At 29.9% G+C, this 17988-nt stretch overlaps 1 protein-coding gene across 1 annotated transcript; it reads left to right on the top strand.

Moving 5' to 3' along the window:
• The first annotated feature begins 676 nt into the window (after positions 1–676).
• Positions 677–4250, top strand: LOC107644099 (uncharacterized). Its single transcript, XM_016347900.3, has 4 exons — positions 677–967; positions 1289–1371; positions 3369–3424; positions 3852–4250. The coding sequence occupies exons 1-4, from the start codon at positions 796–798 to the stop codon at positions 3928–3930; spliced, it is 390 nt and encodes a 129-aa protein (XP_016203386.1). The 5' UTR covers positions 677–795; the 3' UTR covers positions 3931–4250.
• The last annotated feature ends 13738 nt before the right edge of the window (positions 4251–17988 follow it).

Genomic DNA, 17988 nt, shown 5'->3' with positions numbered 1-17988 from the left:
TCCTTAATTTTTATGTCAATCACATTTTAGTTTGCACATTTTTTATTTGTAAAAGTATACATATTTCATATTTTTGTTTGTTGTTATTAGGGTTTGTTTGGGTGAATTTTTAAGAAAAAATCTTTTGTTGAGTTATTCTTTTTAAAAGATTTTATAAAAAAGTAAAAGTAATTTTATGTTTGGGTATCTCATACAAAAAGATCTTTTTATTTATCAATTATGTTTGGGTATAAGGATATAAAAGTACTTTTTTGTTTATTTATTACATAAAAAACATCTTTTTTAAAAAAAAAAATCTTTTAAAAAAAAAAGTAAATTACATCTTCTAAAAAAAGATGTTTTTTTTATTTTTCTAGTGATTTTATTTTTATTATTAGAAATTTGCCAAACATGTTAAAAAATAAAAAAAATATTAAAAAATATTTTTTTTAATCAAAATAATAACGCGCAAAAAAGTACTAAATTTTATTTATATAGTTAAACATTCTACTAACATATTTTAGTAAATACCATCTTCAATAAACTAAAAAACTTTCAATCATTATTTTTTTTAATATGTATGCATTATTGCATTTTGTTATGTTCTTTCTTATTTATAAAGGCAAGAAATAAAATATCCGTTCTAGTTCAATTAATTATATTTATTCACTCTAATTAAAATATCATGTATAAAACCCTGCAAATGTAGAGGCATCGAAAGACTGGCACAGAAAGACAGCGAGTAAGGAGAAGAAAACGAAATCAGAATCAGAGTCTGGAGAGCAACGAAGAAGAAGAAAGAAAGAGAGTGATCACATGGCGTTGCAGTGGTTGGTTCTCTCCTACGTGGTGGCTGCTGAGGCTGCCGTCGCCATTCTCGTTACACTTCCCACTCCCAAGCTCTTAAGGGACCGTTTGGTTTATTTTGTTTCCCTCATTCTCCAACCTGCGCTTTTTATTGTTCCTTTCGCTGGATTCCAGCTTGTCGGTATGCTCTTCTTCCAATTTCTCTTAACTCCTTTCTTCAATTTCATGTGTGTGCCTCAAAATCTTCAATTTTCCACTTTTTGTTAGGTAGGGTGCTTGCAAATTGTGCAATTTTTCTTTGATCTAGGGTTGCGTGTAATTAGTCATAGAACAAAAATTAGATATATTGTTTTTTCATTTTTCTATTTGGGATGATTTATGTTGGTAGTTGACTAGTTGTATTCAACCATGCCACTGTTTTGGGGGAGATCCATGTGGTGATTTTGGGGGAATTTATTGTGTTAGTTTTTTCAGTGAATTTGGATTTTGTGGTTGTTCGCAGATATATACTGGAAGAATGAGCATAGGTTGATGTGTACATCTGATGTTTGTACTGCTGCAGAGAGAGATCGATATGAGAAATCTGTAAGTATTTTTTCAGTGAAATATGTTGTTTGGGACTTTCTTCTGCCCTTTTGAGTTGTGAACGTAGAATGATTTAGATTTCGGTGATTTTTATTTTAGCCTTACTGTCAAAGTAGCCTGATTAGAGAACTCCCTGAATTATGGCCACTGAATGTTCATAGTTTACCTTTGGTGATTATGGGTGATAGGGAAGTGTATCAAACTTATAATTAGTTAATGAATGCTGCAAGAATATAGAGATTCAAAAGTATTAGTAATTGGCTTTAGCTAACCAGTGTCGTAAAGGTACTAATTAGTGTTTCTAATGATGGAAAGTAAAAGTAGTGGAGCTTTGAATACATTGAATGTTTTGAACACTTCTGAAAAATACCCCTTCAATACAAACTTTCAACTTTAGAAACTTTACTAGTGGGCTGATTCCTAGTTAGCAAAACCCTTGAGGAATTAACTGTTGGTCAAATTGGCTTACGTTATTCGCAAATTGCTAATTTCAATGGTTAATTATAGATTGGCACACCATGGGATTGTAGTTTAAAGCACACATTTTACTGCCAGCTGTTTAATATTGCTTTGGAGACTTCTGTGATTCTGAATGTTACAAAGCTAATCACATAAAGCACCAGAATAGTTGTTGCATTTAACTGGATTTTAACCCCTTTATGGATGTTTATTTGTGATTGAATTATCTATACTTATTCTTAACATTTTTGTCCTCTTTACTCATCAAGCCATTCCCTTCCTTAATCACGCCATCTGAGATCCCAACTCCCAACCACACCCTTCGGGTCTACAGTCCTATGTCGTGTCACCATTTTGAATATCTATCGGTGGTTTAAACCAAAATGTTGCACTCAGAGAAAGTTCATAACCGTCATGTTTAATTTATATTACTTGAAACTTTCATGTTAATTGTATTTAATCTAGTTTTTGGGTTTTATTGTGTATCCAAATTCACTCAATTCAGTCCGGCTTCCTGGTACCGTATATTGCATGTAGTTGGAAAGTAGGATCCTTACTCATGGGCAGGTTCCGAAAGCAGCTTTTAATGTAAGCAGATCATGATCAAAATCAATCAATGGTTTTTGCTTTGATCTGTTCAATTTCGTCTTGTTTCATATAGCAGGATAAGGCTTAGTTGTTGTTGTTCATACTTTTTATGCCAAAAGGTTCCACTTCTTGAAATCTTCAAATGTGTTGTAAATCATGCAGTAGGTATATATTGACTGTGAGATAAATCACTTTAAATTCATATAGCTTTGTTTACAGCACCTATCAAAACATTGTAGCCTTTTTAAATGATTGGGAACAAATGTGTTTTAAGTCATCAAATGTAAAGATAAATAAATACTATATGTGAAGATTTTGAATGCACACTTTCTACATATGTTTTAAGACAAAAATCTTACCATTACCATCTATGAAGACAAACTTAATGTTGGCTTTCTAGTAAACATACAATAATCAGTTGCTGCAAACTGTAAATGACACTAGACAATAAACATTAACAACAAAAGTGCAACAAGAAATTAAATCCATATTGGTCTTGAGTGGTACAATATGCTTTCTTTATTTTAAATCAGATTTAAGAAGTTAACTGCATTTTGGTGTTCAGTCCCCTGCCTTCTTCTTTCTCTCTTTCAATAAGCCACGACGTTCTCTGATAGTGCAAATTCTATTAACAATGTACAGACTTTCGTTGCATGCCTGATTGGAACTGTCTCAATCCCTTGTTTCCTATCGTTGCTATGCAGATGATTGTAGTCTCGTCAATATACTTTGTGACTTTTATTATCGCCTCCCTGCTTTCCCAAAAAATCTCAAAATTCCAACTATTTAAAAATTAAAATATATGCCTTATACCAGTTTTTGGGTTTGAAACTATGTAATATTCTTTTGATTTACTCAATTGAAAATAAGATTTGCCAGATTTGATTCTCTTTCCTTATACTTGACTACATTTTTTACTTACGGACTACTAATTGATTTTGTTTTCTCAGATATACAAAGCTCAGAGAAATGTGGTACTGTGCATTGCAGCTTGTTTTCTCTACTGGTAAAGCACCATCACCAATTTTACATTTGGATCTCTTTTTTCTTTTGGTAATGGAATTGACCTAGTTAATAGGGAGAGTATTATAAAAAAGCACGAGAGTGGAAGCATCGAACGAATCTGAGCTGTCGCGAATTAGTTACCCAAATCAAATTCAGTTTTAACTAATTCATAAGCGGCTTAGACACTCAGATCACCCATGTTCTTGTGCTTTATAATGAGCATCGTTGATATGCCTAATTACAAGTCCTTCCTTTGTTACTGTCTCAATAGGAAATGAACACAAAATTTTACATTTCCTTATTATGTGACGACTTTCATAATTTTGATTAAGTGGAGCCGAGTATTGTACCCACGGAAACTTCTAATCCATCCTGAAATTGAACATATAGCGAGATCATGTTATGTGAATAATTGGATATTGTGACAGGTCTATCTACCGCATATGCAAGTACCAAAAGGACCTCAAGAATTTGGAGGAAGTGGAGAAGAGGTACAAGTCCAAGTAGCTTCCTTTTGCAGCTTCATATTGTGATATGTTTATTGCTTGGTGGAGGCAGCTATAGTCTATAGTTGAGTCTGATGTACCAAATTATACACTCTTGTCAAAATAGCATTTGTTTCAGCTCTAGAAATTTATATTACAACCTTTTTTTGTGTGTGCTTTTTCACTTTTGTTTAATTTAAAAGACGTCTAATGTGGATTGTGAGTTTCTGTTACTTGAAGCTTTACTATTTAGCACCAAATTCTATTATTCACTTAAATTTTCAAGGTAGATCTTACTTAAGATCCTAGTCAAGTCATAATGGAACTTTTTATACAAGAGAATACATGCTTGGTGATGTAACTATATGCTTATGCTAGTTTTTTTTTTTTTTTTTTTTTTTTGTGGGGGGGTGGAAGCTCTTTTTTTTTTTAAAGCAGAAGTAGAAAAATATTTTTTGTTTGTGTATATTTATTGAAGTATTTTTCATTAGAATCAGAAGCAGTTCGTTATTTGGATACGACAAAAATATAAATATCTTTTATATAAATTTACAATTATGGTCATGTACTCGTGGTAAAAAGTTATTTTGCATAATATGATATTTTTTAAAATTTTAAAGGTATATTATTTTATTATATAAAAATTTTAGTAGAATGTACTAATTAAGTTATATTTTTAATGATATTTTTATTCAAAATAATTTATTTTAATTATATATATATATATATATATATCACAATTTTTACATATACATGTGTATATACATTAGTACAATTTCTATTTCAAAATAAAATGAAATGTTTAGATATCACAAAAAATTATAATATAATTTTATCTCATTTTTAGAGTAGTGCAATGTAGAAATTTTATTGGATTTGTATTCCGGTAGGGTTTTATATTTTTTAAATGAATATAGTTGTATTTTTTAAAATATGTGGAGATAAATTTATAATCTTATTAATATGTTTTTTTCAACTTTTTCTACTTCTAGCAAAAGTAGATTTCTACCTGCTTCTAAAAAAACTGCAGAAAATTGCTTATTTTATGCTTTTGTTTTGTTAGCACAAAGTCACAAACAAATTACTTAAAAAAAAGTTTTTATTTTTTGACAAAAAATATTTCATTTATCCTAGAAGTATAAACAAACGAACCCCATATTTGAGAATTTTATAAGAGTACGTGCTATGCTTATATGTGAAGTTTTAGAAATAATGAAAGCGTTCTTGTGATTATATTATGTGATTGGAACTTAAAAAAAAAAAAACATTTTTACATTAGCCATCTGTTAAAATTACAACCAAAACAATTACAACCAAAACAATAGAAATTAGAAATAATATTTTTTTTGTTTTCCACAGTTTTCTCAGTATGTCAAGAACTAATCCATCAAAAATCTGACCTCTATTTAAGAGTTTATCGTTGGCCAATAAATTATTGTATGCACAATGCAGATTTGAACCCTCGATATTTGCATAGCGATTTAGTGAGTTAACCATTAGACCAATCCAACTTGGTTAGAAATAATATTGTTTTGACTTGGGCTTAATAAAGAAAGAGCCCATGACATATAGGCCCAACCTTAGCCTTATACTCAGAGTCCAAGACACGTCTAGCCGAAAAGAATTCAAGCACAAGTAAAGTCGATAGTTACATATAATTCATTCAAGACTAGAGTAACCAGAATCTCGATTTAACTTTTAAAATTTTCTGATATTAATATTTTAGATTATTCGATCGATTTTGCAAAATTTTTACTAGGTCCAACAATTTTACGATTTAAATTTTGTTACAATTTTATATTTTACGTATTTATTTTACTTTTTCAATTTTATTTAAAATATCAATTTGCTCTGTCTATCGAGACCGACCTGTCATGGTGAGAAAGCATCACACCTCGACAAGAGAATCTTACACCTAAGCGGGATTCAATCCTCAAAATCTAGATAATCGCAACATGACTAATAGAGGATTATCTGAAATGACAACTTACATGACTCAACCTTTAAATAAGTTGGCTCATGAACCAGATTTTTTTCTGTTATAAAATAAAAAAATCATTAATTCCTATAACAAAGTATTCAAGCTTTATATTCTGGAAGCGGATTTTGAAAGTCATGATGGTTCTGCGATCAGAGACTTAATAATGGGTCCTTATTAAGCTAACCCCGTGTCCAGTGGTGAAGAAGTAGAGGTTAAATCCGTAGATATACCTAACGAGGAGGATGAAGAGATAAACAACTTCACAATCTCACAAGTCGCGCTGATATAGCCTGCTATTTATAGATTGTACGATCAACCTACTCATTATTTCACGTTGAACCTCGAAGCAATGAATTGAGATTGGTCTTTTGGTTAGGGAGGCCTTGAGGATGATCCAACGAATGAGTTTGAAATTGGTCTAACAGTTTGAAAACAAAGAAGTCATTATGGTAGTTAAAATATATAGCATCAGGAGGGTTGTGGAGTATAAGATATTAAAAAGTGACTAATTGAAATATGTTGTACAATGCACTCAGTTTGGGTCGGGTTGTCAATGGAGCATACACATTTCTTATCACTGAAAGCAAAAAAAATGGGAGGTTAGGAGATACAGCGATCCTCATTCTTGCATGCAAACATCATTAGGCTAGGACCATGGAATGTTTTACTCGAAGATGGTAGCTCAACACATATTCACAATGGTCAAAGAAAATCCAACGATTTGCATAAGAGTTTTTCAAGGATATGTTGAAAATCACTTTGGATACAAAGCGTCTTACAGAAAAGTTTGGCTTGCAAAGTAAAAAGTCATTGCCAAGATATATGGAGATTGGGAGAAATCATACAACGAACTTCCTAGGTAGTTTATTCTCAATATAGATATATTTACTCGATAAGATTCATTACATTGCATTCAGTTACATATGGTTCATTGTATTTTAATATGTTCTAACAACTATAGTGATTTAGGTATTTGGGTGCAACTTGTAGCACAATCTTAGCAAAGTGATAATGATAGTGCTATGTTTTATCAGATGTTTTGGACGTTTTCTCCTTATGTAGAGCTTTCAAGCATTACAAACTACTTATCTCCATTGATGGCACTTACTTGTATGGTAAAATATGGCGGTACTCTGCTTATGGATATCATCCAAGATGGCAATTCAAACATATTACCTATTACATTTGTTGTGGTCGAAGAGAGACGAAGGAGATTTGCTCATTAATGTTGCGCTGAATGCCGATGAAAGTGGTTGGAAACCCCCGCATACCTTCCCTTTTGTACAAGACATATTGCGGCCAACTTCATGACATACTTTAAGAACAAGGAATTGAATAATGTATTCGTCAATACAGCATATTTGAAATCACGCAGGGAGTTCGCTCACTACTTTGGCAAATTGAGGGTGAAGAATGTGACAATCACAAACTGGCTAGAAGAAATACCACGTGAACAATGGACACATTATGCTGATGAAGGTCGTAGGTTTGGGCACATGATCACAAATATATATGAGTGCATCAACGTTGTCATGATAGTTACTTGCAGTCTGTTGAATACTACTCTTGTCAAGTCAACTTACTTCCGATTGGGTGAGCTTTTTGCAAAGAAGGGAATAGAAGCTCAAGCACAGTTTCAAGTGGGTACTAAATTCTCACAAACGCTAATGAAGGCTATTGAGATCAACATTAACTACTGAGGAGTTAGCAACAATGCCAGGATCTAGACAACAGAATTATCAAATATTGCTCGATGAAGGTAAATGCGACTACAGATACTTCCAAGCCCTTCACCTACCTTGTCGTCATATTCTAGCAACATGCTCACACGCAAGACTTGATTGGAAAGATCATGTGCATCCCATGAAAACTGTAATCAAGGTTTACAGAATGAAGTTTAGACCGATTGGTCACAAGGATGACTGTCCAACATATATGATGGTCCTCATATTCGACCCAGTCCTTGACTAATGAGAGTCAAGAGAGGTCGTCCCGTTTCTACTAGGATTCGTAACAACATGGATGAGGGTACCACTTGCCCAAATAATTAGGGTACTATTCGCCCCTATCAAGTCTACCATCATGTCTATGCAGCTCAATAATGTTCAGTGGTTTCGTGAGGATGTACTGCAAACCACTAAACTGCTTGACAACACGATCCACCTGATGCCACTCCACGATCGCAAAGTACAACAATGGACACACGAAAATATATTAAGGGTTCAGCTTGTCGATGGAACCATGTTCAAGATACATGAGTCACATATGGAATCCAGTTGACCTGTGCACATTGCCAAGACAATATACTCAATATCAAGATAAGGAAAATATAAAGTCGATGCACGATACAAAGATATTTAACTAAAAATATAACTGATTATATATGTTATAAATTCCAATGTTGTTCAAAACCCGTTTTCAAGACCGAAACCTGGTCTCTACAATTTTATTATGCAGCTTGTGACTTAACTACCTACAATAAAAGGATATATTAAAATTTACACAACCATAAACATTGACTTATATGACGATAAAATATAAATTTTTAAATGCATATAATAACTCTCTATCAAAGAAAATTGCCACTGCTCAAATTCGTCATGTCAACAACCAGGGATGTGATGATATCTCCAAGACAGAAGCAACCCCTCGCATCCATCTAAATTTCGCTGCCTATAATCAGTGGCACGACACATTTGGTGGTACAACCACATAACTACGCAAGTACAACTGAACCTCAAGACAGTTGGCCACAACATTCCAAATCCTCCAAAAGAAGTAGCTACCTCATGTGAACACAAGAGTCGGACGCGACTAGAAACAAGATGCCCCCTAAGATTTGAATGATGTACCCTTGGGTGTACTATAGTAGTTGCTCCTCCGTCGCATCTTCTTTCAAATTCCGACATACAGTATCTCTGAACCACAATAAGTGCGCCTGTCTGTGGTTGGGGCTTGGTACATGTACTAGCAGCTGTTGACATAGGTTCTCCATGGAACGTCCATCATAGGACTGCTTCTATCCACTAACGCAACCACTAACAGAATCTCCATTAACATTAAGACTCTGTTGATATGCTACGTCCTGTAGAGTAATGGTCATCTCCCCACAGGGCAGGTGAAAAGTATAAGACTCTATCCGTCATTTCTTGACAAACGCGGAGATCAAAACTCAATCATGTCCACTCAACTATGTAGGTCACATGCTCGAAACCAGCACGTTTGAGGTATATTCTGATACGCTCGCTGGGTCTTACCAGTAAATTCCGTCTCGTTAGTAACACCCTATTAAACTTAAAAAAAAAAACTTACATAAAATTCATGCCCAAAATAATACAAATTTTATATTCATTAAAGATATCACTTAAATGTTATACCAGTTGTCGAAATTTGCCAACAATATACTTCGCCTAATCTAATCTATAAAAGGTGTCCTCGTAACCTAGTAAGTTTTGCTCCATCAAAATAGTTAAAATAAAATATTTAAAAATTAATATCAATAACTTTCAACTATTTTACAACTAACAATAACTCTAAATACTTAAATAACTAAAAAAATTAATATCAATAATTAATACCAATAACTCTAAATAATTTAAAAAATACAAAAAATTACTGTAAATACTTAAATAATTAATATCGATACCTCTAAATAATTAAAAATACAAAATACAAAAATTAAAACATATTAAATCTACATAGCAAATTTAAATAATTAATAAAATATCTCTAATATTTAACAATAATTTTTAAATAATTATCTCTATATTAATACTTAACATTAATTTTTACAAAAAAAAAATCTATTCTAAATTTAAATAGATAATATTTAGTAAATTATATAAAAAAATAACTGATAAAAAAATAGTTTATAAATCTTACAATTGACATGAGATGAGATGAGAAGAGAAAAGAGTAAAATTTGAGAATGAAAAGAGTTGAGAGTGAATTTTGATTGTTGTGAATGAAATAAAGGGAGGCACATCTTTATATAGTTAGAAAAAATTGTATAAAGTTTAAAATTGCCTAAAATTCGTCAAATATATGGACGAACTTCATGTTTTTACAGAGTTCATCATTGATTTGGGTAAACTTTGTCTAATATCCGCAAATTTATTGATGTATTGGGTAAACTTATTGCCACCTTTAAAAGAATAAATTTTAGAATACAGGGAAAGAATAATTTGTTATAAAAATTAATTTTTTTTATATTTTATAACAGGAAAAAAATCCCTCATGAATCCCTCTATGAATAGTTGAATACTCATGGTATGAGTTTATTACAATGACAGAAAACGTAGACATAGAGAGTCTTGTAGATCATCCCCCATGTCTCAATTGTGTAGATCATTTGACGATTCACAAATTTTTAACCTTTTACCAAAGTCCATCAGTTATATATTTTGATTGTTTTTTAATAGTATTATGTAAAAAAAAAATAATAATAAAAGACATTAGCAACAAAATATTTTGAAAAATAGATGCATTTAATTCTACCTTCTTTTAACAAAAAAAAGGGATCCTTTCTTTATGGAAAAAAAAATCAGTCAGTATTTAGTTATTTACATATTCGGTAATGCCAAAAGAGAAAAAAGCCTTTGTCAAATAAGTTAAACAAAATAGCATCTAAGTTTTTAGCTTCGTTTCAACTATATAAAAAAATATCAAATTATAATAACACTTTTTTAAATTGCGAGAATGAGACGCGCCCTAGCTATGCATTAAATAAATTACAATCCTCTGGAAATCTTAAATGGTGGGTCAATAAACCCATCCAGAAATGAAAGGCAGCACACTTTGTTCAAACTTCAAAGTAAATAACAACAGAATAAACTAAACGGCGAATTCTAATGTCAATTGGGTCGGTGGACTATTTTCACGTGTGGACCTTATTGTTATTTTTGGCAGTAATTTGAATAAAAGCATACAATAATTTTCTTGATTTAAACGGAACCTTAAAATTTCCAAGTCATACGCGTCTCTGTTTACTAGGATACACGTATCAGAGTAAATACGCGCAAGATCTGAAATAGCCTTCGTTTATTCAATCATGCTAAGGTAGCTAACTAGAATATTAGCCAATAACAATTAATTATTAGTTAAATTGCAAACAAATAAAAAAAATTTAAAATCAAATAAAAATTATCTAAAGTCTAACAAAAAAAAATCTAAAATTAAACCAAAAAAAATCTAAAATTTTTTTAAGAAGAATATCTAAAATTCAACCAAAAAAATTTAAAATTATTCTAAAAAATATCTAAAATCTAACAAAAAATTTAAAATCTAAACACAATAAAAACTCTTTTAATTATAATAAAAAAACATCACTCTTTTAATTATAATAAAAAAACATCACTTTCAGATGTTTCTTATACCTAAATGTTAGATATTTTAACTTTAGAGGTTTGGAAATTTTTTTATGAGAATGTACAATAAAAATAAACTATTAAAAAATGGCATAATTTTAGATGTTTCTTATGCCTAGATTTTATATATTTAAATTTTAGAAATTTCAGATATTCTTTTAGAAATGTACAAATAATAATAAAGTCTTGTCCTACTAGGTGGGGTTGGTTACATGGATCAAACAATGTCATTGAACCCTATCATGTATCATATCTATAGAGAGACCATTTATATGTAGATCTCGTTAAACCACTTTATGGATGGTCTTCCTAGGTCTTCCTCCACCTTTCACCCCTTGTCCATCTTCCATCTCATCCACCCTCCTGACTAGGTGCTCTGTCGGTCTTCTTCTCACATGTTCAAACCTGTTGAGACGCGATTCTACCATCTTTTCCACAATAGGTGCTATTCCAACTCTCTTTCTCTCTTATATCTTCGTTCCTTAGTCTATCTAATCGCGTATGACCACTCATCTATCTCAACATCTTTATTATCTCTGCCGTACTTAACTTATGTTCGTGATTTCCTTTGGCCACCCAACACTTTGTACCATAAAAGCATAGCCTGTTTGATAGCAGTGCGATAGAATTTACTTTTAAGTTTTAAAGACACTTTTTTGTCACATATAAAACTAACGCACTCTGCCGTTTTGACAAGCCTGCTTGGATCCTATGATTTACATCATGCTCAATATCTCTATTATCATGTATGATGCATCCAAGATACTTAAAACTTTTAATTTTTCGGAGGATATTTTCTCCAATTTTCACTTGTATATTAGAGTTTTTCCTTCGACGGCCGAACTTACAGACCATACACTTCTAGAGCTTCTCTCCATAAATTCAACTTATTTAGATCTTTCCTTGACTCTCTCATAAGGACGATATCATCGGCAAAAAACATACATCATGGCACAGGCTCTTAGATATGCTCTATGAGTACTTCAAGACTAATGTGAAAAGGTATAAACTAATGATTCTTAGTATAATTCGATACCAATAGAAAATTTCTCTGTCACACCACCTTGAGTCTTCACACTAATTGTAGCACTATCATACATGTCTTTAATTGCACGAATATATGTTATCCTTACTCTCTTCCTTTCCAAAATCTTCCATAAGACCTCCCTTAACATCCTATCGTACGCTTTTTTCCAAATCAATAAACACTATATATATGTAAATTCCTTTTATTACTATGATACCTCTCCATTATCATTTTATTACTACAATTAAAAGTAAATGAAAGTAAATTATTAAAAACGAAGACATTATTTCAAATGTTTCTTATACCTAGTTTTTGATATTTAAATTTTAGATATTTAGATGTTTTTTGTAATGAATGTATATTAAAAAGTAAATGAAAACAAATAATACCTCTGGATTTTGTCTATTTAAATTTTAAAAGTTTTGAAATTTTTTTTTATGATTTTGAATGTTTTGTTTTATTAAGTTTTAGATATTTTTTTACTTCTTTTTAATAATTTTAAATTTTTTTTGTTAGATTTTAAATTATTTTTTATAATTTTAGATTTTTCTAAATTAAATTTTGGATTTTTTTGGTTCAGTATTTTGTTATAAAATTAGCTAATTTATTAAAATATTGACCAAAAAAATACTGGTCTAGACTTTTTCTAATTTATTATATTGTATGCAACAATTTTCTTCGTATTAGAGGTAACGTTATAGGAAGAATTTCAGGTCAGTTGATTTTAATTATAAAATATATAAAATATTAATTTTCCAACGTTGTATGTTACTTATTTATTATATGTTGTGGCTGTATCTGCTAAAAGTAGCTATTGTTTTAAACAAGGTTTCACTGCTCATTTAGCAGTGGCAGTGTGAAACAAACAAATGTTCTCATTTGCCAAAGTTTTCTCAATCATGTTCTTGAACCATTGTGTTGTGCTCATCATGTTTATATAAACATAATTTATCACGTGATTCACATTCTGAATTGTATAGAGTCGTTTAATTTGTTGATAAAATAAGATATGAAGTATGAATGAAATGGCAAAACCACCAGTTTCCATTTAAGTGTGGAGTGTGGTACATCTTCACACTAAATAATAATATTACATTGTCTAATCGATTTTGGGTGATCTAGTAGGTAGTTTACTTGTCTGTTTAAATAAATATTAAGGATTTAATTTCTGTCTTATACATACAATAATTTATTATTAACTAATAATAAATCCTTAAATGCAACTCCAATTTATGACGAATTAATTTTTAATTTATCGAATTAAAAAATACTTTAAAAAAAAATAATATTACATACTCTTGGATTCACAACTAAGGGCAACCGCTGCAGTAGTGTTGTATGTAATGATTATTTTAAGTTACATTCTCACATATTATAATGAGAAGTGCTATATATATAAGTCATTTTTGTTTACAAGTCTTACAAGTTGGGCCTAACACACGCGTTACTGAATCATCTTCGCGTGTTTCATTTTCGTTTCTTTTTTTTTTACGAAAAAGAAGAACAGACACAGAGAAAGAAGAAGAAGAAGAAGAAGAAGAAGAGGAAGCACGGAGAAAGAAGACGAAGAAAAAGAGGCACAAAAAAAAAAACGTGAAAACAGCGTGAATATAAATGACTTGTATGATTTGTATGGAAAAACGTTCTCTCTTTGTCTTCGATCTCCTTCTGTTTTTTTCGATTTTTATGGTTTCTGAAATCAAGTTTTGAAATTGTTTTGAAGATTATAGAACTTCAGAAATACACCCGAACGATTACAAAAATACACCCAAACGATTACAGAAATACATCCAAAGAATTACAGAAATACACCCAAACAGTTACAGAAATAAACCAGACGATTACAGAAATACACCCAAAGGATTACAGAAATACACCCAAATGATTTAAGAAATATACCCAAAAGATTTAAGAAATACACCCAATATAGGGGGAGACAGTATATTTCTTCTTGAAATCTTTTTAATGTTTTGCTGGTTAAGGATGAGGCACGTGACAGAGACAATCTAAAAAAAAATTTAGAAGAACAGTAAAACAGTACCTTGAATAATGTTTTTTCGTTTTTTCTGGTGATTTTGATGAAGGAGAAAGAGAAAACGAAAAATGGAGAAGAAATTTCAATAAAAAAGAGGGAGGAAGATGTGGTGTTGATGACGATGATAACGAGAGAGAAAAATTACGAAAAAAAAGAAAAAGAGACACGGAAAAAGAAAAAGAGGAAGAGGAAGAGGAAACATGAAGAAAGAAAAAAAGAAAAAGAAAAAAAAATGTAAAACGATGTAAATATAAATAACCTGTATTGAAAATCACTTGTATAAGGAGAATTATTCTATTATAATAGGGTTTGGTTTAGGCATAATGCGTTTATAGATGCATTGCTCGGTATTTGGTAAGAATGATTTAAAATCAATAATAATAATAATAATAATAATAATAATAATAATAATGGAAATGTTAAATGTGCTTGAATGAATAAAGGTGAATCTGATATAAATGATATTTGATATATTGAAGAATGATTTCACACGTTTAATGGAATTTGAAGCACATATCTGAAAATGATATTTTATTAGAAATTAAAATAATATTTTATTGTTGTTATATTGTTCCAAATAGTCTTATTCATAACCTTTATTTATATAAAATTTAATTTGTCAATATAAAATTATTTTACAGTACATTTAATCAAATAACACTATGTAAGCAATAATAATTATTTTTTACATCGATCATATGAATAATTATTTTAAAAAATAGATATAATTAAATGACGGTATAAAATATATTCTGTTAATACATTAAAATTAAATTATTTATATTAACAAATACCAATTTTTTATTTGAAAAAAAGAAAATCTTGCTTACTATAATTTGGTGATAAAAGATTATTAGAGGACTCAATTTCTAGCGAGGACGTTTCTCCATTGCATTGAAAACATGGAAATGAAAATGACCTATTGATTTCAAGTTTCACACTTTCACAAGGGTTCTTTTCTTTTGAGAGAGAGAGAGAGACTGCAGCTTCAACTTATTTAAATCACTGTCCAAATTGCATCTCTGATCCATGGTAACCACCATACATCAATCTGTGCTTCCTCATCTCAAGAACCACATACATACATGAGAATTTCATGAAGAAAAACAAATATCTCAAATTATTTTTGAGAATGGATATTGTCACTTCCTAGTTAATAATATCCGTTTTCTATTATATATTATTTTAAATATAAACTCTTCCTCATTTAGATGTAAAGTTTGATTACATCTGTTTTTTTTATAATTATTTTTGCTAACACGGGTAATTGAATGCATATGATGTAAAATAGTAAATATAAAATGTAATTTAAAAAAATTATACCAAAAACTGATAATATCAAATTTATGAGTTACAATATTATTTTTATTAGCTACCATGGTCGAAAAAATTAGGTAGACAACTTTTTTAGTGAAAATTAGTTATTTTTGTTGATACGACGATATATTATTCATTGTTTATATAAATTTTTTGTACACTAACTGTATATAAAAATTAAATCTTATTTTAAATGCTAAGTTTTTAAAAATCGAATCAGTAATTGAACCGATAGAACTATAAATTTAAAAGTTCAATTAAAATTTAAACAGAATTAAACTGGATATAATAAAATATATATTTATATATAAAAATATATAATTTTTTAAAAAGATAAATTTTTTTCATATTTTATTATTTAAAACCACTTAACTATTAATAATTCGGACCGGTTCAACTGGTTAACTAATTGTACTGTTTTTATAATTTTTTGACTAATTTATTACATACTGTTTTTTTTTTTTTTTTTTTATCTTAAACCAAATCAATTCAATAACTAATTTTTGGTTAACCGGACTGACTCTTGGTTTTCAATCTAATTTTCGAAACAATGTTAAATACTTTAAAAATTTAGATATTATTATAATATTAAATTTATTATTTTATAAAAAATAGTTTTTAATTTTTTTCTGACAAAACCATCAAATTTTTTTACAGTCAATTAAGTTAGCCAAACTTAATAACCATTTCTATGTTAGCATGAAAATCTCCACCCTTTGAATATATAAGTAAAACAAAATCAATCAATGTATATTAATACAGTTTTTATATATAAATAATATATATGTTATTTAATTTATTTTTAATATATATTTTATATTTAGTAACTGATTTTTAATCTACATCGAGCATAGTTATAAGTAAAACCATGAATTAGAATTATCTTTGTTAAGTTTAGTTTAATAAAAATTTTTGAAAAAATATTTGTGTTTTTTTATAAATTTTTCATTTTGTATTTGGTAAATTCAAAAAATTATGTGTTTGTAACTTTTAAAAGATACGAATACTTTTAAAAAAAAGTACTTAAAGACTCAATGACGGATCCAAAAAATTTATGTTGGAAGACAAAAATAATACACATTACTATTAAAATATATATTAATTTAAATTTAAAAATATAAAAGTGCACATTAATTATTCTAATACAAAAAAATCAAAAATTACATTAGCTGCTAACGTTCTTCGCTTTAAATCTTGAAGGTACGTCTCTTTTTGTTTTCATATTTTGAAAGTGTTGAATAATTGTTTCATTATTAACTTGATTGAATGTCTCTCTTTTTATATATGTAACCAAACAATCATCCGGCTACCAGACTTTTCACATTGAATTCTAAGAACTTCTTTTTATTTGAAGAGACTAATGGAGTGACTTCAAATTCTAGTGGTAGCTTTCTTTTGAAATATTTTTCCATTACTATTTCTAAAAATAAAAATATATATTCTAAATTAGTAAATTGATCAATTCACTTTAAAAATTTATATGCAATATAATTACATATAATAGAATAGAACGAAAGATAAATAAATAAATAATAAGGATCACTAAATTGAGAATAAAATAAAATATATAAATTCATGAAGAGAATAAAAAAATAGATTAATACCTAAACTATAATTGTTTGAATTAATATTTGCAATTGAAAATATCAAAAAGAGAAACAATGAAATTGAAAGATACATAGAGTCATAGAGAGCTATATAAAACAAAATAGAGAATTTAAAATTTACCTTTTGATGAAGAGAAGATGACCACTAGACAAGGAATAGAAAAAGAAGGTTGAAAATATGAAACTAAGAAAAGGGTTTAAGAGAATAAATGAGTGACGGTGATAGAAGGAAAGAGAAATGGGGCAGCTCGCATAACAACTCAACTAGCAAAATGGAAGCAATGAACGCCCCTGGAATGACAACAAATATATAGGAAGAAAGGCACCAAGGGAATGGCATGGAAGTTGTAAGCTCTGACCCTCTCTCCTTCTGAAATTCCCCTTCTCTTGCTAATTCTTACTCCTGGCCATTCTGACCAATTCTCCCTTCTTCTCTGTTGCAAGAAGCTCTCCCTTCCTCAACTCTACCTCTCAATTCTGTTATCTGTCATGTGAATTGGTTCATTTTTCTAGTTGTTGAAACTTTATACTACCCTCATACTTTCTTCATTCAAATTAATTGCCGAATTGCCTGCATAGTTATATCAACTGGTGCTCTCGTTGTGATTTTCATGGCCGACAATACTCGGCTGCAAACAATGCAAGCCGCTATCAACAAACTATCCGAACGCTCCGAGGCCCACCAGGAACAACTTGCTGCCATCAATCAATCCTTGGCTTCACTCAAAGCCCATGCCGCTCAACGTG

This window comes from Arachis ipaensis, chromosome B5 (assembly GCF_059453495.1).
Source record: "Arachis ipaensis isolate K30076 ecotype BB chromosome B5, ASM5945349v1, whole genome shotgun sequence".
Taxonomy (NCBI): domain Eukaryota; kingdom Viridiplantae; phylum Streptophyta; class Magnoliopsida; order Fabales; family Fabaceae; genus Arachis; species Arachis ipaensis.
Note: the sequence above shows the minus strand (reverse complement) of the source record. Positions and strands in the feature narration are given on the sequence as shown.